This window comes from Meleagris gallopavo, chromosome 3 (genome assembly GCF_905368555.1).
Source record: "Meleagris gallopavo chromosome 3, MGAL_WU_HG_1.1, whole genome shotgun sequence".
In the NCBI taxonomy this organism is placed as follows: Eukaryota; Metazoa; Chordata; class Aves; order Galliformes; family Phasianidae; genus Meleagris; species Meleagris gallopavo.
Genome location: NC_139406.1, coordinates 9,790,819 through 9,815,759, shown reverse-complemented (window position 1 = coordinate 9,815,759; position 24,941 = coordinate 9,790,819). Strand labels below are relative to the sequence as shown.

Here is a 24,941-nt window from a genome sequence, read left to right as displayed (position 1 = left end):
AATTTGCCAATGACACTAAGCCACGTGATGCAGTCAATATACTGGAGGGACAGGATGCCATCCGGGACATGGACAGGCTTGAGAGGTGGGACCATGCAGATCTTGTGAAGTTCAACCAGGACAAGTGCAAGTTCAATTGGGCTGGAGTAATCCTGAGCACAAATACAGGCTGGGTAGAGAATGGATTGAAAGCGGCTGCAAGGAGAAGGCCTTGTGGGTGTTGGTAGATCAGGTGGCAAGGCACTGACAGAGCTGCCAAGAGGAGATGTGGATGCCCCATCTGTGGAGGCATTCAAGGCCAGGTTGGAAGGGGCTTGATCTGATGGGAGGTATCTTAGCCTATGGCAGTGGAGTTGGAACTGGATGGTCTTCAGTGTTCTTTCCAATCTGTTATAGTTTAACCTGGCAGGAGGCTAAGCACCACAGTCATTTGTTTGCTCCTCCCTGTCCCAGTAGAATAGGGGAAAGAATCAGAAGAAGAAAAAAGAAAGCAGAATTTGTGAGTCGAGATAAAAACTATTTACTAAGACAGAAAAAAAAAGAAGTGGAAAAAAGGATAATAGCTATGATAATTACATACATACATACATACATATATATATACACACAAAATGAGTGATGCACAAGAAATTGCTCACCACACACTGACCAATGCCCAGCCGGTCCCCAGGCAGTGGCAGCCTGTTCCACCAACTCCCCCCCATTTTAATTTTTTTTCGCATGATGCCATATGGTATGGGATATCCCTTTGGCCAGTTTAGGTCAGCTGTCCCGGTTCTGCCCCCTCTCAACTCCTTGTACCTCCCCACCCCATTGCTGGCAGGACAGTAGGAGAAGCTGAAATGTCCTTGGCTCTGTACAGCTCTGCTCAGCAACAAGTGAAACATTGGTGTGTTATCAACATTGTTTTTCTATTAAAGCCAAAACATGGTATCATACCACACGATATGAAGGAAGAATCAACTCAGTCCCAGCTGAAACCAGGGCACAGCCCATGATTCTGTGATAAGGGTTCCCATGCTGGTGGTTTTGGGTGTAGTTAATCATGACTATCAATACAAGAAAGTGTCAAAGGTGAAGCCCTTGAACTCTGTTTTGGCTAAGACTCAAGTATTGCATCTACTTGTGGTGTTCTACAACATACCGTAAAGCTCTTATCACAGACAGAGGCTAGACAAATGCTGCTGAGACAACTGAATCATGTGATAGTGGCCATGGGGAAGAAAAGCAGTGTTTTGTTGCTAGGATAGTGTTTGTCTTCTGAAGGAGGAAGTGTTGTCTTTTTTTTGATGCTAACAACTTTCCCTGGCAGAACAGCTGGCCTTCCTAAAAGGAGAAATGTTACTCCTACTGTAAAATCCAGTGCAATCTCTATTTGCTGTATCAATCTATATATAAAAGACCACTCATTCATATATCAGACAAACACATTGAATCCTTTCAAGCTTAGTTATGCACAAGAAGGATTTTTGGGAGTTAATTTTCGGACAATGTTTGGTAAATGTTTCCCTAAGATCCATATAAAGCCTTAAGATCTTCCCTCTTTTCCCTCGCTTGTGAGGAGGGTACACTTGTGTTGTAAAAAACATGTTTTCATTCTGTAAGGAAGCTCTGGTGCTACTGACACCAGCAAGACTTAGAAAAGCAAGTGTCATTCACTCTTTGATGGTGCTTAACTGTGAGGGGCTCATGAACGTTGGTTTTCTGTCCCAAGAAAACCTGTTTCTCTCCTTATAATGAAAGGAACTGAGTAATGTACCCAGTACTGGGCTAGATATTGTACTGTCTACTGCTTTTCAGGAGATTCAGAGTAAAGCCATTGATAAGACTAGTGACCAAGCCAGAACTTTCCATTAAAGGCAGTATACTGGGCTTTTTCCACCTGCATAACCAATGCTTGTCAAGCAACTTGTTTAATGTGCTACAAATCTGAACTGGAAGAAATGGAAAAAGTAAACTAAAATAGGCAACTCTTGGGATGGTGTAGTGACAATGATTTACCTAAAATAGCACCTACTGCAGTGCCAGTTACATTCACAGAATCATAGAATGTTGTGGGTTGGAAGGGACCTTAATGATCATCATCAAGCTCCTGAGTTGCAACCACCAGATCAGGCTGCCCATGGCCTCTTCCAATCTGGCCTCCAGCACCTCCAGGGATGGGGCATCCACAGCTTCTCTAAGCAACCTGTTCCAGTTTCTCACCACCTTCTGAATAAAAAATTTTCTTCTAATATCTTATCTAAATCTCCCCTCTTCTAGTTTAAAACCATTCTCTCTTGTCCAGTCACTATCTATCTACGTGAAAAGTCAGTCCCCCTCCTACTTGTAAGCTCTCTTTAAGTACTGGAAGGCTGCAATGAGATCTCCCTGAAGCCTTCTCTTCACCAAGCTCACAAGCCCAACTCCCTCAGTCTGTCTTCATAGGAGAGATGCTCCAGCCCTCTGATCATCTTTGTGGCCCTACTCTGGACCCACTCCGATAACTCCACATCTTTCCTGAGTTGGAGGCCCCAGGTTTAGATGCTGTACTCCAAATGGGGACTCATGAGGACAAAGTAGAGGGGGCAGTCACTTCCCTCTTCCTGCTAGCCACCTCTCTTTTGATGCAGCCCAGGGTACAGTTGTCCTTTCAGGTCACAAACACATACATCATTTTCACCCACCAGGACCCTCCAAGTCCTTTTCTGCAGGGCTGCTCTCAATTAGTTCTTCTTCCAGTCTGTACACATATCTAGGATTGCCCCAACTCAAGTGCAACTCTTTGCACTTATCTTTTTTGAACCTCATTAGGTTCATGTGGGCCCTCTTCTCAAGCCCATCCAGGCCCTTTTTAAATAGCATCCCTTCCTTCTGTTCTATCAACTGTGCCACTCAGCTCAAGAAATGGAGTATGTTGTCAGTAAAGTAGAAATCTCCGTCATCATCACTGTGAGCTTCAGTATGGTGTTCAGTTACAGAAAGCAATCTCTCTTAAAAACTTTACTAGCAAACCTGACAGGGTTGCTTCAGTTATTCTGCTTAAGCTCTCAGCAGCCACGTAGGACAAATAATCTCATCTCTCTCCTTCACCTCTCAAGCTTTTTGCCTGATTACACTTTTGTCCATTTTCCTTGGTGACGTGGATCTCAGAGGACTCGACTCTGTACTAGAGAAGAGATCTGAGTGAGCACAAAGGAGTTGCTGGCAGGTCATGTTGCACTGCCTGGGATATTTTATTCTCTGCAGCTAAGGATGTGGTAACTTACCTTGTCCCCCAAGGCTCTGTTGCGTGTTACTGTGCTCTCATCACCGCACAGCCTTTTGTGGGGGAATGGCACTGAATGCACACTCCTAGTGTCTTCTTTGACCTCTGTGAGGTCTTCTTGTCTCGTGCCAACTCTGTTGTGGGGCTTAGCCATAGGATCATATAAACTTGTGTCTTCATAACTCTGGTAAGAGGGAAGACAGAACCATTTAAGCATTAACTATGGTGTGATTGTCCTAAGGGCTAATTTCAGAAAATCGCATAATTGCATGGGTTGGAAGGGACCTCTAGAGATCACTGAGTCCAACCCCCTGCTGAAGCCCAACTCTTCAGCCTGTTCAAGTCTTTCTGAATGGCAGCACAGCTTTCTGGTGTGTCAGCCACTCCTTCCAGTGTGGTATCATCAGCAGACTTACTGAGGGTGGATTCTGTCCCTTCATGCAGGTCACTGATGAAGATGTTGAGGAAGACTGGACCCAGCAGCAACCCCTGGGGAGTACTGCTAGCTACCGGCCTCCAACTAGACTCTGCTACTGATCACAACTGTCTGAGCTCTGCCAGTCAGCCAATTCTCAACCCACCTCACTATCCACTCCTCTATCCCACGCTTTCTAAGCTTCATTACAGGGATGCTGTGGAAGATAGTGTCAAACGCCTTGTTGAAGTCAAGGTACACAACATCTACTGCTCTTCCCCATCTACCCAACCAGTGATGACATGGTAGAAGGCTACCAGGTTGGTCAAGCACGATTTCCCCTTGGTGAATCCATGATTGTTTTTGGATTAAACATTATCTTTAGATAGATAAGATTATCTAAAGATTATCTTATGGACTTTTTTCTATATATTCTTTGAGGGGAAAATGCTTTAAAATTTGAAAAATTAATTCAATTTAAAAGCACAGATTTAAATTGGGAATGCTCCCCTTCCCTGGCCCAGCAAAATAGAGTATGTGGATTTTTAAACTGGATGATGACTGGGGACAAGGAGACCTTTGTTCTTTCTTGGCAGCACCTCTGGCTGGTGGGCTGTCTTCCTGTAAGCCAGCGTCTGAGACTTTCATCTCTTTAAAAGGGTGTTCTATGATACCAACCTATTTGGCAAAGTGCTTTGATATCTATCTGTAAAAAAGTGCTGGGAGTTGAGGGGTGAGATGCCTTCGCAAATTTTGCGTGTTTCAGGCTGGTACACTGCTACATCTTGGAAAATGGGCAGGTTTTGGTGTTTGTGATTCATTCAGAGGGAATTCTTGTCTTCTTTAAATTCTTTCCTTATTTGTAGGTGTTTGCTGTCTGGCTCACTAAGTGGGCTGTTCTCAGACTGTTTGCCACACTCCAGTTGCTCACTCTCCATGGGATGCGTCACGCTCCGCCAGCTCTCACACTCCCAAGACAGATAAGGCAGACGGAAGCACAGCCCGAGGTTGGAGCAGAGCCCATGATTCGGTGGGGTGTGGTAGGCAGCAGCTCCCCTTCCATGTGGGACGATGCCTGTCTATGACTCAGGTCAGATAACAGGGCAAAGAGGAGCTGTTGTCTGAGGTAAACATTCCAGCACTCCCAGTGCAGATGCGGTATTCGGCACGCAAATCTTGAGCAAAGCACTACACGTGGAAGGAAGGTAACCACAGTGGGAGCATATGGAGATCATTTTATCCATAGTTACTTCCTTGATGAAATAATCAGCAAGCTGTGATAACACTTCCTCTTTTTTCCCACAGCTCCACTGTATGAACATTCCTATTCAGTGTCCTGAAAAATGTTGTGCTACTTTGAAACCTCCTGCAGGGAACAAAACCACAACCATGTCCTGCTCGTGCTTTCTAATGAATTGGTTTGGAATGTTATATTTGGGCACATTGACCTCAGTTTGGTACTCAGACTGAGATCTTCCGTGAAAGCACACAGCTGCCACTTGAAGGGAGATAAGTGTTTCAATGAGATGTCATCTTACTGTTGTTGTTTCTATCTTACTAATGAAACAGGCTTGTATTATACGCCATCACAATTTCTTTTTTCTTTAGTTCAAATTAGAGCAACGCCTTCTTCAGTATCTAAACTTCAGTATCTGCACCTTCTTTCCAGTATCTAAAGGGGAGCTGTAAGAAAGAAGGGGACAGACTCTTTAGCAGGGTCTGACAGGACATGGAAATGGTTTCAAACTAAGAGAGAGGACTCTTAGATTGGATATAAGGAATAAGTGTTTTACAATGAGGGTGGCGAGGCACTGGAACAGGTTGCCCAAAGAAGTGGTGAAAGCCCCAATGGAAACATTCAAGGTCTGGCTGGACGGGGCTCTGAGCAACCTGATGTGCTGTAGGTGTCTCTGTTCATTGCAGGGGAGTTGGACTAGATGGCCTTTAAGTGTTCCTTCCAACTCAAATGATTTATGATTCTTCAATCTTGTTATCATCTCCTGGCATCAGAATTTTGTCCCAGTTCCTTATTACAGCAGCTATAGATAAAGACTTGAAAGTCCTGATCTCCCAGTGCTCAGGATCATGGCAGAAAGTAACACTCCAAGTGTTACACATGGATTCTCTCTGTGGGAGAGGAGGAGAGAAATACTGGCATGGGATGTTTGCAGCTAATACTGCTGCTGGTGTGAAGCTGGCAGCCTGTGGCTCTTCGGGCCTCTGGAAGCTGTACTCTCTGTTTAGCCACTGAGCCTGAATTCCTCCATCCCTGTTCAGTCTCTCTGGACTCTCTTAAAAGCCAGCTGGGAGAAAACAAGGACAGAATTCTCAGGCTTTCTCCTCATCCGGCAATGACAGGAGAGTCTGGATGGCTGTGTCTGAAGAACAGTGGTGTGAGAGAAATTACCTCTTCTTTCTTCTCTTCCTTCCCACATAGTAAGTTTTGTTCTCTGAATACATGAATCAGACTTAGTAACAATTTTATTCTCAACAGTCCTTGATATTTGTCCTAAACTCCAAACCCACGCATATCCCTCGTAGCCCACAGCTTTTTCTGGAGCTGAGGAAAAACAGAGCTGTTGTCATGGGCTATTTTTACACAGGATGATAGTGATGGAACAAGGGGAATTGTTTTAAACTAAGAGAGGGGAGATTTAGATTTGACATTAAGAGGAAATTCTTCACTCTGAGTGTGGTGAGGCGCTGGCACAGCTGCCCAGAGAAGCTGTGGTGCCCCATCCCTGGAGGTGCTCAAGGCCAGGTTGGATGGGGCCCTGGGCAGCTGAGCTGGTGGGGGGCAGCCCTGGCCATGGCAGGGGGTTGGAACTGGATGGGCTTTAAGGTCCCTTTCCAACCCAAACTATTCCATTTCATTTTTGTACTGCAACATATAAAATACTTCATTTTTGTGGTACTGAATGACTGCACTATACTTGTAAATGAGTTCAATTTTATCTTTCCTTCTTCAGTGAATTGACAAATGTGTTATATGAACTCAAATAGAGCGTCTCTAGTTATTTGTTGTTGTTTTGTTTGTTTGTTTGTTTTTGTTACTTCCAAGATCTTAAGTCTCACTACTAGCCTTGCTCTTTTCCCCCAAGTCTCATCTAACAGAAAACACCGAGGCAATTCCTGCCTGAGATGGAGGACAGTGGACTTTGATCTCAGCATAAGAGCAGGTGAGTGATCACAACACTTTCATCTATAACCCTAGGGACAAATACCACCATCATGCTGAGGTAAACCACTGAGGCTTTATAACAGAGTGGCAGTCACCTGGTGGAAAGACAGCAAGTACCCAGATGCCTATTTTCTGATGCCCAGCAAAGAGTTGTCATTAGCCATGCTAGAGGTTGGCTGAATGTTTTTCCAGGTTCTGGTTATCTTCCCCTTCAATGCTGCTGAACTATATGGACAGCCAGTCTGTTCCCTGTTTACTCCTATTGCTGCTTTTCTTCTCTAAAAGCAATACTAACTGTGCTTGTGTCTGAGTAATAACAAGTAGCCCAGCGTACAGCCTCTTGCCTGTCTTGGTTTAAATTTCTGCCAGCAAAGACTGCTCCTGCTGTGCCCTTGACATCTTCCAGCTACTCATGAGCAACCCCAGTGGGCACAGCACAGCCTTTGACTGAGAGATGTCCATTAGAGTGAAGTTTTCCTTTTTTCCCCCCTTTTCCCTTTTTGTTCCCATGCAATTAAGTATCTGAAATCAGAAGTTCACTAAATGGAACACAGAATGCTGCTGAATGCAGAGCTGCTTCAAAAAATAAACATTTATGAGAATGGTATAGGTGCTCTTCATCTCTGCTTTTTAAAAGACAAACCAAGGAAATTGAAATGTTTCAGGTTTTATTCAGGCCCTCATTTAGGAAGCACCCTGCTGCCCTGGGGCATGAATAAGGTGATGGACTTCCAAAAGGATTCAGGCAGCTGATGCCCATTTTAGATGCTCTTGTCTATATGCAGACCCCCAAAGCCTCTCTTCTGTCCCAGGGGACCTGGCAGCCCAAGTCTCAGCCTCAGAAATGAGCTGTTCTTATTACGAGTCTCAAATTTCTCTGTCCTTTTTGGTTTCTCATCTATGGAGTACGATGCAAGTATCTGTATCATGTCAGAGCTTAGCATGAAATGATGGCAGCTGCTTCTTATCCCCGTATTTTCCTAAGGGGAGATAAAAGCATTCACATCTTCCCTGTCCAGGGGCATTTATTTGAATTTGTCCCTCTTCCTTCTCCAGAGAGTGCCCTGAATAGAGAACCGGAGGCTGCCCTAACACAGTGAATTCTATTACAACTTATTTGGCCTAAAGTAATTAAATGGTTAATGATGAAGGTACACACACTCATGCACCAGAAAGCCTGACTCTGTGTGGTGGTTAAACAGTCATTCTAGGCCCCAGCTCTTACTCCAGGATGTTAGGATTTATTTATACATTAATTTATGTAAGGCAGTGAATTGTTCAATTCAGAAGAGAACAAAGACAGCTTATTGAGCCTTCACAAAAGATTGCATTAATTCAGCTCCAGCATTTGGGGTTGTTATATGTACACAAACACAGGCCCTAAAGGCCAGGCTTCAGATATTTTTAACTGAGCAAAACATGTTGCAGGCAGCCCTGTCCCGCTGCAAAGCAAGCTGGCAACGGCAGCAGCCTGCGTAGTGGAAAGGAAATGCTCCTCTTGCCTGTTCATAGCAGGTGTGACATCAGATGGGTGCTTTCATAAATGTGGTATCGTGCTGCTGTGTTACATCTGTGTCATTTAAAGAAAGATAGAGGGATAATTAGTTGCTATCTCCTTTGCTTCCTGCTTTCTGAGATACTTGAGATGCTGATCTCAAGGCAGGACATTCTGATCTTGTACATGTAGCCCAGATTGGAATAGGAATTGCATTGTAAATATTCAAGGTAAAAAACATACTCCCAGAATTTCTTACCGCCAAAAAGGACAATGCCAATTTCTTCACGAGTATCTTCTGCAAAGCTTTTTCAAACTGGTTTTGTCTAATATGTTTTTCCCACTGTCTGTATCATTTTGTCTGACTGCTATTACAGTATCTGGAGTGCAATGCATTACCGTGCCATCCTTGCACATCCGTAGCAATGCAGTCATAGAATCACAGAATCATTCTGGTTGGAAAAAACTATAAAGACCATCTAGTCCAACCACCAACCCATTCCTACTATGCCCACTAACCACGTCCCTCAGCTCTTGAACATCTCCAGGGACAGTGATTCCACCACCCCCTAGCAGCCCATTCCAGTGCTTCACTACTCTCTGAGAAGAAGCTTTTCTTAGCATCCAACGTGAACCTCCCCTGGTGCAACTTGAGTCCACTCCCTCTCATCCTATCACTGTTCCCTGGGAGAAAAGCCTGACTCCCATCTCACCACAACCTCCCTTCAGGCAGTTGTAGAGAGCAACAAGGTCTCCCCTGAGCCTCCTCTTCTCCACACTGAACAATTCCAGTTCCTTCAGCTGCTCCCCATGAGACTTGTGCTCCAGACCCCTCACAGCTTCATTGCCCTTTCATTAGAAATGAGAGCAGTGACTGAAAGCAGCTGCTGAAAGCCATGTCTGCCAGGACAAGGGTGCTGAATCCTTGAAATCTTCCTTCAGACTGTTCATAGCCCCTAGAAAGGTGGCTTTTGAACCTCTTGTTGGACTGGCTAAGAAACAGCAGTCAGACAGGTTGGTGTATCCTAAAGAGCCAGGACTGATGTGGGGTAAATCATGTAATTTCAGATCAGTGCAACTTCACTCTGAAGACATTAACATCCCTGTCAGGATCCTGGGTTGCCCAAACACACACACTGAATTTCTTTCATGAGCCGCCTACAGCCAAGATGTACTTCCTCTGTATCTATTGTTTTATGGAGCAGAAAATAAGCCCGTGTGCTTCATTTCTCTCTCCTTCTGAGATTCAGCAGCTGCTCCTTACAGAGCCAATCTTTCCTTTTCCTCCCTCCAGCCCTCTGCCCAGAGCTGTGCCACCTTCCTCAGAATGCCCTCTCCCCAGGAAACAATTACAGATTATATCTCGTGCACTTTTAAAAACACACAACCTCTTCCTCAGCTGTTTTTCACTAAAGCAGCAGGTGAGCTCGTTCACTCCATCTGCTGCTCTTTGCACGGAGCTTATGCTTTTTAAACAAACCTTAATATCCCCTTCTAAATTAAAGAAGCGATGTTTTCAGCAGGAATACCCTGAGTGTGATCATGATATACGTACGTGCCCATTTAAAAAAAAACAAACAGTAACGAACATCTGTCGCTTTCTTAGTAAACACTGATATTATGTCACAAACTCAATTACGCTGATCACTGGGGCATGGACAGCAGTTGTTGCTTTTTTAAGATACGTGTTGAAATAAAGCTTTGCTTCAGGTGCTGCAAACCCCATTACTGGATGTTCATCAAAGAGAAAGGGCTCATTGCAGCCGGCTGTGCGTGCTCCCTTACGTCAGTGGGACATTGCCTGGGCACAGCAGCTCGCTTCTTATTGACTCGTGTATTTATAGGCAGGGTCAATAAGCAGCACCAGTTGCTGCAAAGTCCATCACCAGACATTCTCTTTTCCTCAGTAAGCGCTTGCATCCTGATGTCTGCATTTGGCTAGGCCTGTTGGGAAATGATAATGGCTTTCATCAGTTCTACTTACTGCCCTAATATTGCCTCTAGGGGTTACAGGCCATGGGATTGGTTTTAGGAAAAGAATCATTTATTTAGAAAGGAAGCGTTTAGTGTGTATAGAGGAGGAGGCAAAAGAGAATTTTGTTTACGCAAGGAAAAAAAACCTGGTGACACTTTGAAACCCAAGGTTTGAAGATTCTAGGGGAAGTCAGAACGAAAGTAGGACTTGGAACTATTGGAGAAGTGCTTAAATTCATTAAGCAAAGGCAGTGGTCTGAGATGGAGAACAAGTGAGAAGAAAGGCAGAAAACCGGCAATAAGATTCAGCAAGCATTTAAAGAATGGGTTGAAGGAGGATGTATTTCTCCTCCTTCTCCCAAGAAATCACCTTGTATTCATTAAAGAATGGCAGAAGCTTAAAAAAAAAAAAAAAAAAAAAAAAAAAAAGGAACTGAAGTTAAGAGATCCTTGTTTTAAGTGGACTCTTTCTTTTGGGTATAAATAATCTGAAGCAGTTCTTAATTGCACACTAGGCATGATAATGCAGCAAGCAGCACCTGAGGAAAGCATCACTCAGGAAGGGAAACAAGTTTCAAGTCTGTAGGCAATCTGTATTACAAATCTAAGAGGAGGATCATGGCTTAGAGCTCACAGGTGACTTTCAGCTTGGCACTTCAAGGATCTTTAAATGTGTGTGTAATTGGCTTATTCTACATTCACAGAACATATGAGGCACGTTCCTCTCATTCTGCTTTAGCGCTGGTAAGTTGATGTTGGGATGATATACCTGGAATGACAGCAGTTGATGTGGGAGGAAGGACAGCCCTCTGCATTAGCTGGGCACAGCGAAACTTTTGATGATCAGGCTGCCATTAGAGGAAGAAGGATTAGTCTAGAGCCTTTCTCTCACAGGTTGGTTTTTGTTGGTTTGGTTGTTTTTTTAATTGTTTCTTTTTCTTTTTTGGCAAAAATGCAATAGCACATGAATCTTTTGCATTGAGTAAGGCACAGCCAGAGAGCTTTTAGAGGTTCCCATGGTCTGTTTACTATTCAGGAGGTGCCTGTGTTTGATGTGGGGGGCACATTGTGCTTGATTTGTTACACCTGTTTGGTTCTCAGCTGAAACCCACTGGTGCAAAACTGCAGCCCATTGTACTCAGCAGACTCGGCTCTTGGCAGGTTCATTATGAGAAATGATACGTATCCCTGTGGCTGAGCAAGACCTTGATGAACTTGTATCAAAGGACTTTGTGAACTCGTTTTGAGAGCGTGATGTGAGTTATATGGGGCAGGTGTGAGTGCCAGAGGAAGGCGGAGGCTGGTGTCACACTTCACAGCTGAAAGCCACCCACCATCAAGGCTGCTTTTCATGTGCTTGGCTAGAGAGAACTCTGCTGTGAACAGAAAGCTCTCTGAGGCAATGGTAAGCCTGAAAGGACAGAGCAGGCTTTTGAGGGAGGAAATCAAAAAACATTGGAAAAATTTCTGCTTTGAGTCACTTTTAATGACTTGTAAGTCAAAACTAGACTGAAGAAAAAACATTACGCTTTAGAGAAATCCTCTCCCTGCCTTCAAAGTAAGTACAACACTTTCCAATCAAATCAGCTGCACTACTCCATTGCAGTTGAACAGAAGAAGGCTTTGTAGAGGAAGCAGGTTGTAATCCTAGCATTATGGTGGTGCTTTCTGTTAGGAGGGAGTATGTGGCTTCATGTCAGACTGCACCACGTTATGTGTGAGGATAGAGTCCTTTGGGAAAGCAACCCATTGCTCAGAATGTAAAGTAGTAATGTGCTGCATGCCTTTACTTTTTTTTTGCCCAACGAAGTGGCAATTTGTATCCTTTGGTGCTATTAGTGTTTGCTTAGAGCCACCAATGCTCAGACTCTTTCCTCTTGGTGATACAGCACTGATGATGATCCAAGGGTAGCTGCAGAACGCCTTTGGCCTGCAGTTCTTATTCCAGCAAAGGTCACCACCTGCTACAGCTGACGGTTTTGTTGGCATGGGGAAAATGGAGTTCATCAAACTTCTTGTTTGCAGAGCGTTTTTGGCTTGCTCCTAGAGGTTAGGAAATACCTGTGTTGTACACAGCCAATAACATGAACTGGCAAGTTATTTTTGTCATTCTGTCTTTTAAGGCACTGATATCTTAATTGTTCTTCTGATAATGCCCCTGTGCTTCCAGTGTTAGATCCTCCAGAAGGCATCTAAGCTGAAAGGAAGCTGAAATATCAGTAGGTTTGATGGAGACTGTATATCTGGTCCAGTATGGAATAAACCTGAATCATGAAGTGACAGAGATTTGGACACCCATTCTCTATGAGTTGCTTGTGTTAAACAGTTAAATTCTGTATCTTTTGCTTGTCTGTTTTGTTTTCTGGGTTGACTCTCCTGTGTTGATCCTCCCTGGAGGAAAGTATGCCCTTCACTTGCAAAACTCTGCTATGGAAGGCTTCTCCATGGTAGTGATATTAAACTAAAATGGAGGCCCTCCACTATGAATATGCTGTACCAGGTTTCAGTAAATACATCAGTCCATACCAGCATTTTTAGGTGTGCGGGTCTTTACCCTCTGCCTTGAAGGGAGTCAGGAAAAGCTGTTCCTTTGGTGATTCTAATACAGTGTTTTGTTTTCAGCAATTGGAACTGGGAGAAACAATAAATAACATTATTGGGAACACAGCAAGTTACCCAGAGAGGCAATAAGTTTGAGGGGCACAGAAAGGAGGCTTCTACAAAGCTAGACTATTTCTTCACTATATTAGGACATATCTGAAAAAATATATAAGCTTCAATATGTATTTGTGATTATTTAAAAAAAAAAAAAAATGGGGAAGATGGATGGATTATAGTGTTCCCCCATGTTGGCATATCTTACATATTTCTAAGGCAATAAAGTTACTCAATTATTGTGTAACTCTAGAACACAATTATGAATGTATTTTTCATAGAAGATATTGAATACCAGTGTGTAATGATAGCCATTACTTCTAGAGGAGAGGAATGCTTTCTGCCAGCTCTTAAGGGTTATGTTTGCAGAAGTGACCTTGGTTAGGGATTTGCATTTCAAAGCCATAATCTTCTGAAGTCATGTTCTTAGTAGAGTTATGTTCTGTTGGTGTGAATTGCGATACCTATGCATAACCTCACATGCAACAGTTAATGTTTGAACAAAGGCTTCTGGCTAGGTTGGAACTTCTCATAAATAGATTGTCATGTTAAATAGATATTTTTTTTCCTATTTCTCAAAGCCAGCTTAACACATCATCATCTGCTAGCTTGAGTTAATCAGTTGACACAATGTACTTTTGAGAAATAAACTCCATTTGTGGTGATTGGGACTGTGGATAACATCTGCTACCAGAATGGATTGGGATGGCATGTGATCAAGTAGTACACAGGTAGCAGAGTAGCACAAGAAGCAGAGCTGGGTTATTCTAACAGCTTTCCTTCTCTGTAGTCTTGATTTGGCAGCTTGCCTTACCTGTTGACTAGAGCCCACTCTGCCATACATTATCCTCTTACTTGTTCTTTTTAGTCTTGGAATAATGAAGAATACACTGAGTCTTCTGATGAAATTCCTCCCAGCAGAGCTAATTTAAAAGAACACAATGTCACAATTGCGCTCCAGTCAACAAACAAGCAAAACAGAATAGCTGAGTTACAGCCATGAGCTATGCGTTACTTTTCACCAGTAACAGCCTTGGAGTGGTAACAATGATGACTAATGCTCCTGGCATAAAGGAGTTGAGGAGCAGAATTGACTTCTGACTGTACTAGCAGAGGTGAAAACTGATGTTTTTCCAGGCTAGCATTTGTCATCCTGTTGGTCTATGTAGGACTTAAGACTATAGGTGACTGCAAAAGATGTTTCTAAGGTAAACATTTGCAGGAGAGTTAGAGGTACAGCAGTGAAGAAAACAGATTCTCCTTTGTTTTCCCTTCTTTTGAGAAGTGTGTGTGTGATGTATCAGCTCTTCCATCAAACAGGCTTTGTATTTGCTAGTATTATTTCCTATTAGTCCCATCTCTTCCATCAATATCTTCCGTGAATACTTTTGGCTGGGCTTGTTCAGCCTTGAGAATAGAAGGCTCCAAGGAGTCCTCATTGCAGCCTTCCAGTATTTAAAGGGAGCTTATACACAGACCAGCATGCTCTGTTAGTGACAGGACAAGGGGGAATTATTTTAAACTAAAACAGGGGAGATTTAGATTAGATAGAGGGTGTTGAAGCTCTGATACAAGTTACTCAGAGGGGCTGTGGATATCCCATCCCTGAAGGTGATCAAGGCTAGGTTGGATGGGGCTCTGGTCAGCCTGAACTGGTAGGAGGTGGCTTTGACTGTGGCAGTGGGGTTGAAACTGAAAGTCTTTGAGATTCCTTCCAAGCCATGATTCTATGATAATTCATAGTGATAGGTTTACTTTCTTAGCTGGAAGGTCCTACTTCTGATGGTGTAGTTCAATACAATTACCAATAAAAAGCATTTTTTTAAAGCTCTAGGTAGCCTAATCTGTTGAGAGGCAGCCCTGCCCACAGCAGGGGAGTTGGAACTGGGTAGTCTTCAAGAGACCTTCCAACCCAAGCCATTCCATGATGGCAGGAGTAAGAGCAGGTACCGAGGACTGTGGCAAAGGAAATTTTTCTGAACCAGTCTGTTCCATTCTGATGTTCTTTCCACTTCGTGGTGGTCTTGTTACCTCCTTGCTTTCTTTTCCCTTTAAGTGTTGAGTGATGTTGTCCATGATGGAAATTGCAGATGTAGGTTGGTTTAACACCCCCTCCCTCCTGCCTCCACCCATGGTTTATGGTTACTTTAGTCAGGCTGTTTTGCCTGTTTTAATATAACAGGTGGCAGGTGCTGATGGCCTAGACTAAGGAAGTGTGATGTAACGTTAAACATAACTTAGTTCTTCTAGCTATTTCTTAGATTAGAAAAGTGTATTCCCTCCTACAGCAAACTAAAAAATAGTTGAAAACTGCAGTTAGAGACTAAGCACATAATTAAGTTTTTTTCCTTTTTTTTTTTTTTTTTCTGTTGGATGTTTTAGTTGTGCTTAAATTGCTCTTCTGGAGTAGATATCACGGGTATTGCCCTCCTAAATCCTGTTTGGAAAGCAGCTCCAGTACTGCTACAGAATTCACTGCCACGTTAGCATAGTAAGGGACTGCTTGGAATAAGCATGTATGACAGAAGTGAAGTTGTCTACATTTGGAATATCTGCATCAATGTGCATCTTGCTGATATTTCAACAGAAACGCTGACAGAATCAAAACATTGAAGGTGGAAAACAATACGTGACAGTATAAATAATACCAAACTACCAAAGCCCACCTTTTCTGAATGTGTAATGGAGTCCCCTTACTTCTTCAAAACCCTTTGAATTCAGCTGGATTAAAGCAGTGAACAAATACTGTACAATGTTTTACCAGAATTATGACAACTTGTGACACTTGTAGTATAGGAGAAATGTATGCTGAAATGCTCAGTAGCTTCTGCAGCATCTGGAATCCTGGTACAGCATAATAAAGTTGCTAATGAAGTAATTCTACAGTTTTTTCCCCACTTTTCTAATGGTCAGTATGAGGGGTTCCCTATAAAATGCAAGTGTAGAAAATGATGCTTTCCACTTAATGTTAGCTCCCTCTTTCTTTTCATCAGTGATGTTTCTTTAATATGCACAATTAATAAAGGTTAATCCCCCTCTTTATGTCTGCCTTGTTTCACTTTTTCCTGTTTAACTTAACACTTCTCTCAATTAAGCAAGCCTGGTGAATTCTGCTCCCATCAAATGCTAGCAAAATGGAGAGTATGGAGAATTCGTGCCATGTAAACCTTAAGTACAGCCCTGATATCGAAAAGTATCTGTGCTTTTGCTGGCATTCAGCTAATAGCTTGCTGAGTGAAACAAAGAGGTGAAAGGCAGCTGTTGAAGGATGCAGAGGGGATAAACCTGCCTTCGCTCAGAGAGGTTGGCTGCTGACAGGGTAAGTGGCTGATGCTTTCTTTGCAGCATAACGGCACCCATGGGACAGCTTTGTTATGAGAGAGGGTCCTATGGCCTTCTAGCTTAGGTAGCATTCTTAAGCACTAGTGACACAGAGAGGAGTCTGTGGGAATAGGGAAGAGGAAATCTACAGAAAAGAGGCTAGACATCTGAGCATGGAGTCCATACTTGAATCTAACCAAAGATTTTCCCTTTTCTTTCCCAAAAATGTGTCAGTTAGAGGATGTAGTTATCAGAAGCATGTTATTTACTGGCAAGGCTGATCTAAGGAGGCTGATGAACTACGATTCCTGTAACAGTGCTGCCATATGCCAGCCTCTCGGCTCTGTCAGCAAAATACCCGTGATGCTGCACATTGAGTGGTTTCCCCTGCCAAAAGACACAGAGTGCACTGACCACTCACGTGCAACAGCTACATGGTGTGCTGAAGGCTTGACAGACCTTTCTGGATACTTTCTGGATAATATCATGCAGAACCAGCAGGTGATAATGCAGTGATATCCCATTCAAAAAAGCTAAAAGCACCTCTCACAAGACTCCTAAAGAAGACTTTAGGAGGCCGTCGAGCTATGATTTCAACTTATAGCTGTGTTGTGCGTGTCAGAAAGATCATTTCAGTTCCCAAAATACATTCCAGGAGACTATCCTGGAATGGATATGATCTTGCCTACCCTATATTCAGAAGTGCAAAATAGCACACTGGGGTACCCCATTACTTCATTTCCTATCTTCCCAGTAAGATCTCCTATGATTTGTGCTTTCCTCTTCTCTTCCCCTTTTCAAGAGGTTGAAACTATGCTGCGCTGTCTTCTGTAGATGTGAAGGAAAGCTCAGACATATAGGCACTGCTCAGCAAATTTCAGATGTCCTATAGGAAGAGAGTCAGCCAAGTTGTCCTAAAATCCCAGATTCTGTGCAGGGTATTCCTTTAAAACCTCAGTATGCTTTTCATAGTTACAGTATTGATTGAAAGACTGCCGTTTACTAATAAATATTCTAATTGTTTAGAAGTGTAGGCCTTCAGGGGAGGGAGAAAACTGCAGATCATACCTTATTGAACTGTCATGGGATATGCAGAGTCTGGCCTCCTGAATAATGAGAGAGAACTTGCATTTTAATTAGAGTAACAGTCTGCTCCTGAGTAAAAGAGAAAGGAGTTTGCCCTCAGGAAAGGTATGTGACAGAAGCCTGTGTTCTTTGAAAGCTACAGTAAGCAATGCCAGCAATATTCAGTATATAGGATCTAATGTTACTTGTCTGTGAAATCAAATTGAACCACTGGCTCCTAAGGGACTTATAACATTAGAAATGTTCCTAGCTGAAGTACTGCTTTATACACCCAAGTACACACACTAAATGCTTGTTATGACTCTTTCACCACTATTGCTAGGCATCCTAGCAGGCAATTATTAATTACAGTTGCATTTGTTAGAGGGCTTTTAGGCAATGAAGCATTAATTCTCCAGTATCATTTGCTCTACTAGCCACAAAACAAATGCTGAACTAGTCCCGTTTCTGTCTAAGTTTGGTTATTCTATCCAAAGACATTCTCTTGAATTCAAGAATGTCTTTGAATTCAAGAGAATGTCTTTACTAACTTAAATCAAAAACCAAAATGAAACTCTCATCTCTTCCTAGCTACCAATATAGGATGGATAAGGCAAAGCATGCGTCTTTCTGAACCTTGTGTATACCTTCAACTCAAGATATTTATAGCCTGACTTGAAATTTGACCTTTATTTCCAAGTCATTTGTGGCATGTAGTTGAGTCAGCAGAGAAATCAAAATGAGCTGCAGCTAGATGAGAAGGAGGCTGGAATAAAGAGAATGAATGGTCTTGCCCACTGCTGTAGAAAGGAACTTTGTAAATTCCAAGGGCTGGCATTAAAATGTCAGAAGTTACAGATTATAGAAACTGACTGGAAAGCAGACTTTTGCTAGGCCTGTAGAGTTATTGTGTTAATAACATGAAGATGTGTTTTGAACTATTGACACTTTATTAGTGATGCGATGTTAATTCTGCAAAGAGCTCATTCTTCACTGTTGATGTACGTTTGGCAGCCTTTCAAAGGCAATGTTTTAATTCACCACAGAGAAGGACATGATCTTGAGCTTGTTGAGACAAAGGCTGCAATAGAAAGACATGGAATTGATAAGATAAAAGGAGCAATTTCAGAAATGTGCTTTTCCTTTATTGCTGTTTTCGTGAAGGATGATATTTCAGCCCTACATGAAGAACGTGTCTAAAGCCTAGGCAATACCTATCTGGTTACATTCAAAGCTTATGATGCTTTTACATAAAATTTATTAGTCTCATATCTGAAGAGAAGACCAGATCTACTTAATTCTGTAGGAAACAAACACAGCTGCTGGACTCATCTGCCCAGGTGCAGCACATATTATATTATTCTTCTTGTTGAGCTTCTTTAATTTATCTTTTCAGGCAGAGAAAAAGAAAGGTTTATATTGAAAGGCATGCTTAAGCACTGGGGGTCTTACTTTCCTATTTGATACCATCACCGGGGAACCTCCATTCGGCATTCTTATTTCAAATACAATGCTACTCCCAATACTAGAACCTGTAACCAGAGTGAAGTAGTTAAAGTGTCAGAAGCTGGCCTTCCACCAGAAAAATTTTATATTTCTTTTGGCTTCTTACTGTATTTTGTCTGTTAAGATTGGAGTGAGTAGCAATAACAGTGACATTGCAAACCGTCAGATCAAACATCAGACTAATATTCTGCTTAGCAAAAAGAGTATGAGGATTCACCCCTGTGGAGTGCAGAACTGAGGGGATTATGTGCTCTATTAAATCCCATCCCTTGCAATCAACTGACCAAACCAAGCTGCTCTTGCACACCAGATTCTACAAAACATCTCTCATAACCATTCAGGTGCAAGGTCTGTAATTAAAGATGAAACACAACACAATGTATACTAGTTGAGAACCTGTTGAATTACCTCCGCTTCCCTTTCCTTTTTGGCTCTTTAAGATGCATCTTATTTTAATTTATTATTTTTTTTAATTGTGTCTGGTTATGAATATCTTTTGCTGAAGCACCAGTGCTCGAAGTGACAAGAGTCTATGCTGCATATTGAAAGCTTAAGTATTTATAAATAAAATTGTAATGCAAAATAATATACTCCATAAAACACTGAACGTAAACAGGGCAATACTGGCCTTGGTCAAGAAGTCACGTGTTTTAATTACGCTGCTTAATGTTTCTGCTGAATTTTCCATATCAGACATCTGTATGGCAGCATGAAGCCAATCAAGCTGAGATTGTTATTCTAAGTGCAGGGTGAAATAACCAACTACAACCTGGATTATAAAATGTTGACATTAAAGGTCTGCTGCTCCTTGTAAAGAGGGTGTTTTTATAATTTGAAGAAATCTGATCTCCTGAAAGTATCCTGCTGGGCTTGCAGCTGACATCATATTAGTCTGAGTTTTAACAGATTCAGCAGGACTAGTATGATTAAAGCAACTTTCAGCTCCCTGCGTATTTGGAAAGGAGCTGTGGAAAAGACACTTGGAGTTAAAGATGACAGCTCCCAAGAGATCTTGACTTCATCAGCCTTATTAGAAGTTAAATAAATAACGAAACTCCAAGCTATAGCTGTAAAGGATCCAGAGTTTATTTCTGATTCCTTGGTTACCTGTGAAAAAATATTTCTTAGCTGTGTTAATTTAGGGTTAACGTGAAGGGTACGTGCCCAGGAGCAAGTTACCACAAAGTAAAGTAAAATTAGAGGTTGCATTTGCAGCCTCTAATTTAACATGCAGTAGCTGGCAGTGCATCTGCTCTTACCCAGCTGTAAATGCATGGTAGCTAACCCCTCAGTAACAAATTCATGGTGAGGCAGTACAAGAAGGCATTCTCCTTGCTTTGTAGTGATTAAATAAAGAGCAGACCTTCAACTCTGTAACTGCACTGTTGGCATTTATCGCCACACTCATTGAGAAGAGTAATGGAAGGCCTAGAAGGAAGCAAGTGCATGTAATTACCACGTATGCAAACAGAACAATTGTATGCATCAGTGAGATAATTCTTATCTACAAAAGACAGCAGGTAACTATACCTGTTGCGCTCCATTTGTACAGAGAATGACAACTATAAGGTAGCAAGGTGTATTTCTGCACGTACACCTCAAGTATTACTTTAAATCACAGGTATCCAAACCACTAACTTGCCTGGGCAGCACTGAGTGAAGAGGAATTGTCTTGGACTAAATATAAACATATATGGTATCATGAATGTATACAAGTAACGACTTTTTCTATTTTTTCAAGTATTTTTAATTAAAGCAGGGAAAAAAAGAGGCCAATAAAACCATAAAACTAGCAAGTTGGACATGTATGCTTTAAGGCAATTCTGGTTGTTGCAGTCGTTTGACAATATAATGATTAAATTTTGTTAGGTGATTTCTGTATTTCTACTCCCATTTGAGCTGCTTATGTCCTCTTGATCATTGCAGCTGCCATCACTACTATTACATTTTGTCAGGAAGATCTGGAAAATTACTCTTACCTCATGAAGGAACACTGGATGTTTATCACCACTGTGAGGTACCTGATCTTGCTTACTTTATTCATGAATGAGTTCTTCTGTGCAGACTGAAAATGTGAGTAAAGTTCTAACCTTGTACGTAGGTTGCTCTGAAAGTAATGCCTTCTGTTTATTTCCATGGAAGCAACAACAGATATAAAGAGCACAATAACACTATTTGATAGAGCACATTCCCAGCTACAAAGCACTATTTTTCAACACAGTCACCAAGACTAGCCATAGATTTTCACCAGCGATGAATTGCATGTACCACCCACCGCCTCACTGTTCTCACATCCACTCTTTGGACCTCATAAATGTTCAGCAAGCACTGGTGAATTTTAATGAGTGCCATTTTGTCCACACGGAGGAAATCTGTGAAACACATATGCACTTACATGTCTGATGTGATTTTGTCACACTACCCCTCTGCTGCCATCTGTCCCACAGCAACAATGTGTAACAGATACCATCATCGTCTGCCTCTGGCATCTTGGGCCAACATATTAAAATAGGAGGTATTAGTTTTAGAGCAAGCTTTGCACTGATCTCATCACTTAGCAGTGAATTTCTTTTCTTAGAAAAGAAATAAAAAAACAACAAACACGGATTCTACTCACAGAAGTAAAAATAATGCAGTACAACCAAAAAAAGACTACAGCCAAAGCATATCCACTATAAATCCTTAGAAATAGATTAAATTTTCAACTGAAAATGGTTTAACTTTGCTTTAATTAAAGCCCAATAATAGTTACTCTAGACTTCATGTTTTCAGACATGGTTGGAGGAAACGTGTTGCTTGTAAACATTCAGAAGTGAAAAACTTGAAGGTAAGTGGTCCAAAAGGTTCTTTGCATGGTTTTGGAGAACTGTGGGGAGGAATGCGTCCAAAAGCAAGGCAAGTGGTACTGCTGAGATACATCTTCAGCGCACAGCTTAGCCTGGACGAGCCTTGCAGTTGTTAAGTCTCCATCACTGCATTGTACAGACTGGAAAGGAGGACAGTGAAGGTGGTGCAGCTCTAAGTCTTGGGCCACCACCCCAGAAGAGCTGTGGCAGGGGTGGCTGCTGGTAGATTGAGCTGAGTCGTTGCACACTGGAGGAACAGTTCTCTTCAGCTAACATCATCTGGTTTCGAAGCAGCACTGGTTTCCTCTGGTAGATATGGCTGCGGGAAGGTTGGAGCTGCTTACTCCCACTTCCTCCCTAGACAGACAGTCTGTCTGAGGGCTCTGTGCCAGAGTTTGTGCTGGCACACGGACTCAGTCCCTTGTCTGTAGGGTTTTGTTACTAATGCGTTTATAAGACTGATGCCATTAGTACTTACATTACTGTCATTCGTGTTACAGAAGCTGTATTTGTCTGCTTCTATACTAAAAAGCAAAAAGAGAAAGGGATTTCTTTTTTATGTCATGTAATGAGAAGTGGAAACCAACACTTAAAAACTTTTTCCCTAACATTCTGTCCTACTGCACTATGTTGCTTTGCCTGTAGAGACTGACACAAAGAGAGAACTTGGAGCAACCTGTGTTTCTCCTTGTCTCGCAAACTGACCAGATTCCCCTTTCAGATGTGAGGTAGTACATGTATACATGCTGCAAAACCAAGCTGTTAGGTAACCCTCAGCTCTGGAATCCGTCTGACAAAGGGGTAAAGCAGTGAGAGATGTTCCTTTTGTAATCTGTTTAAGTAAACGAAATTTAATCTCTTCTTGGCCAGTTTTAAAGATCGAGTCATGAAAGCCTGGAATAGTCCAGTTGTATACATTTCCCTTGGAAAGTATCTGCTTCAGCTTTTCTCATTGTTAAGCAGATCTGAGACTTCCATTAGAGCATATTTATTCCTAGCTTTAGTTAATATTTTTCAAATGTGCACTGTTTGTATACATAAAGTCTTGCTATCTCAGCTCTCAAAGATTATCTGAGGACAGGACAGCAAATGCCTACTTGAAACCAGGCAGATTATTTTCCTGATGTCAGAGTAGGGGCAGGAAACTCATTTGTGGAAAACAACTTATTAAATTAGTTGTGGTCCTTTTCTTTTTGTAAGATTATTCATGATTTTATTTATTTACTTATTTTCCTTGGTAGTCGATCATTTAAAAGTAGCTTCATTATTCAGTGCACATTACAGGTAAGTGCGTTTTGTCTTAGGGAAGCTATCATTCACTCTACCATTTCTGTGATGATTACTATCTGCATGCACTAATTCTACTGTACATTTTATTTTCCTTAACATGAACTAGCAGTGTGCCCAGGTGGCGAAGAAGGCCAATTGGCACCTTTACTTGTATCAGAAATATTATTGTCAACAGGACTAGGGAAATGATTGTCCCCTTGTATAAAAGCACTGGTCACACCACACCTTGAATATTGCATTCAGTTTGATGCCTCACTATGAGAAGAACAGTTACCAAGTTGGTTGAGTGTGTCCAGAGATGAACAAAAAGCTGGTAAGGAACTGGAAAACAAGAATTATGAGGAGCAACTGATGGAACTGGGGCTGTTTAGTCCAAACAAGCAGAGGCTGAGGGGAAACTTCATTGCTCTCTACAACAGAGGTGATTGTCCCCCTCTATTCTTCTATCATGAGCCCCAGCTGGACTACTGTGCCAAAGTCTGGCGCCCTCAATACAGGAAAGATGAGGAGCTTTAGGAGAGGGTGCAGAGCAGGGCCGGGAAGATAATCCAAGGGCTGGAGCACCTCTCCTGTGAAGACAGGCTGAGGAAACTGGGCTTGTTCAGACTGGAAGAGAGAAGGATCCGGGGAGACTTTATTGCAGCTTTCCAGTATTTAAAGAGAGTCTATAAACATGAGGGAAATCAACTTTTTACGCTGGTAGATGGTGATAGGAAAAGGGGGAATGGCTTTAAACTAAAGGAATTGGATATTTAGATTAGATGTCAGGGGGGTTTTATACTGAGAGAGTGGTCACGTGCTGGAACAGGTTGCCCAGAGAGGTTGTGGATGCCCTGTCCTTGGAGAAGTTTAAAGCCAGATTGGATGGGCTCTGGGCAATTTGATCTGGTACTTGATCTAGAGGATGGCTGCCCTGCCTGTGGCAGGGGGCTTGGAACTTGATGATTCTTGAGATCTCTTCCAACCCAATTCATTCTATGATTCTATGAACTTCTGCAAATGAGGTTGTAGTGAAGAGAGTATCCATCTCTTTTCTCAGGTTACAAGTGATAGGACGCAAGGAAATGACCTCAAGTTGTTCCAGGTGAGCTTAATTTGTCATGTCAGGAATAATTTATTAATGGGAGAGGCAATGAGGCATTGGAACGGGCTGCCCAGGGAAGTGGTCTCTGGAGGTATTTAAAAAATGTGTAGACTTGGTGTTAAGGGGCGTTTAACAGTAGACTTGTAGAGTAAGGTGGATGGTCAGATTTGATGATCTTGAAGGTCTTTTCCAATTGAAATAATTGTATGACTCTACAATCTTACAAAGCAAGTAGAAAGTGAGAAAAATGTTTGCGAGATGGTCTTTATTACCTCATCAGGCCTTGGATTATTTTTAGGGAAGGGCAATAGCAACTGGTGCAGTCAAAAGCTAGCATTGTGTATACTGGGAGTACTGCCATTGCATTCTTTGCCTCTTTGGGTGAAATCTTACTTCTCCAAGTAGCGATAAGTTTTGTATTTTCTTCTTCTGCCATTGCCATACAAAGCAAGAATTTAAGACATACTTGTGTAGTGATCCAACTACAAATATCTCAAAAGAACTTTAACTGTTTCCTCCTAGTCCTGCAGGCGAAACAGTTTTCAGATAGCTCAGCTTACCACTCTGGTTTCAGTGTGCAGTTTCTCCATTGCTGGCTCAGTGGAGGACCTGAGAGGAGAGCGCGAGACTCATTTCCACTGTCAATGTCACCTTAAATGATTGAACTGTCTATGAAGCGGCACTTTTATTTAATTTTTATTTAATTTTAATTTTTTAAAAAATTAATTTTTTATTTTTAATTTTTATTTAATTAGGGCTTTGGACAGGGAGCCAGGTAATTAAAATTGTTATATTTGCTTTCAAATTGTCTCTTGACTAGCTATTTCCATGCAAGCAGCTGCAAACTACTTTCATGCAGTTC

At 42.1% G+C, this 24,941-nt stretch overlaps 1 protein-coding gene across 1 annotated transcript in view; it reads left to right on the top strand.

The window, feature by feature from the left end:
• Positions 1–24,768, top strand: part of LOC100551407 (uncharacterized) — a 135,557-nt gene extending 110,789 nt beyond the window's left edge. The window contains exons 5-11 of the mRNA XM_085220202.1: positions 3,692–3,917; positions 4,529–6,098; positions 6,764–6,841; positions 20,786–20,876; positions 21,632–21,686; positions 24,035–24,079; positions 24,610–24,768. Coding sequence (XP_085076328.1) covers positions 6,014–6,098; positions 6,764–6,841; positions 20,786–20,876; positions 21,632–21,686; positions 24,035–24,079; positions 24,610–24,735 — 480 coding nt within the window. The 5' untranslated portion in view covers positions 3,692–3,917; positions 4,529–6,013 and the 3' untranslated portion in view covers positions 24,736–24,768. The remainder of the gene's footprint in view (positions 1–3,691; positions 3,918–4,528; positions 6,099–6,763; positions 6,842–20,785; positions 20,877–21,631; positions 21,687–24,034; positions 24,080–24,609) is intronic.
• The last annotated feature ends 173 nt before the right edge of the window (positions 24,769–24,941 follow it).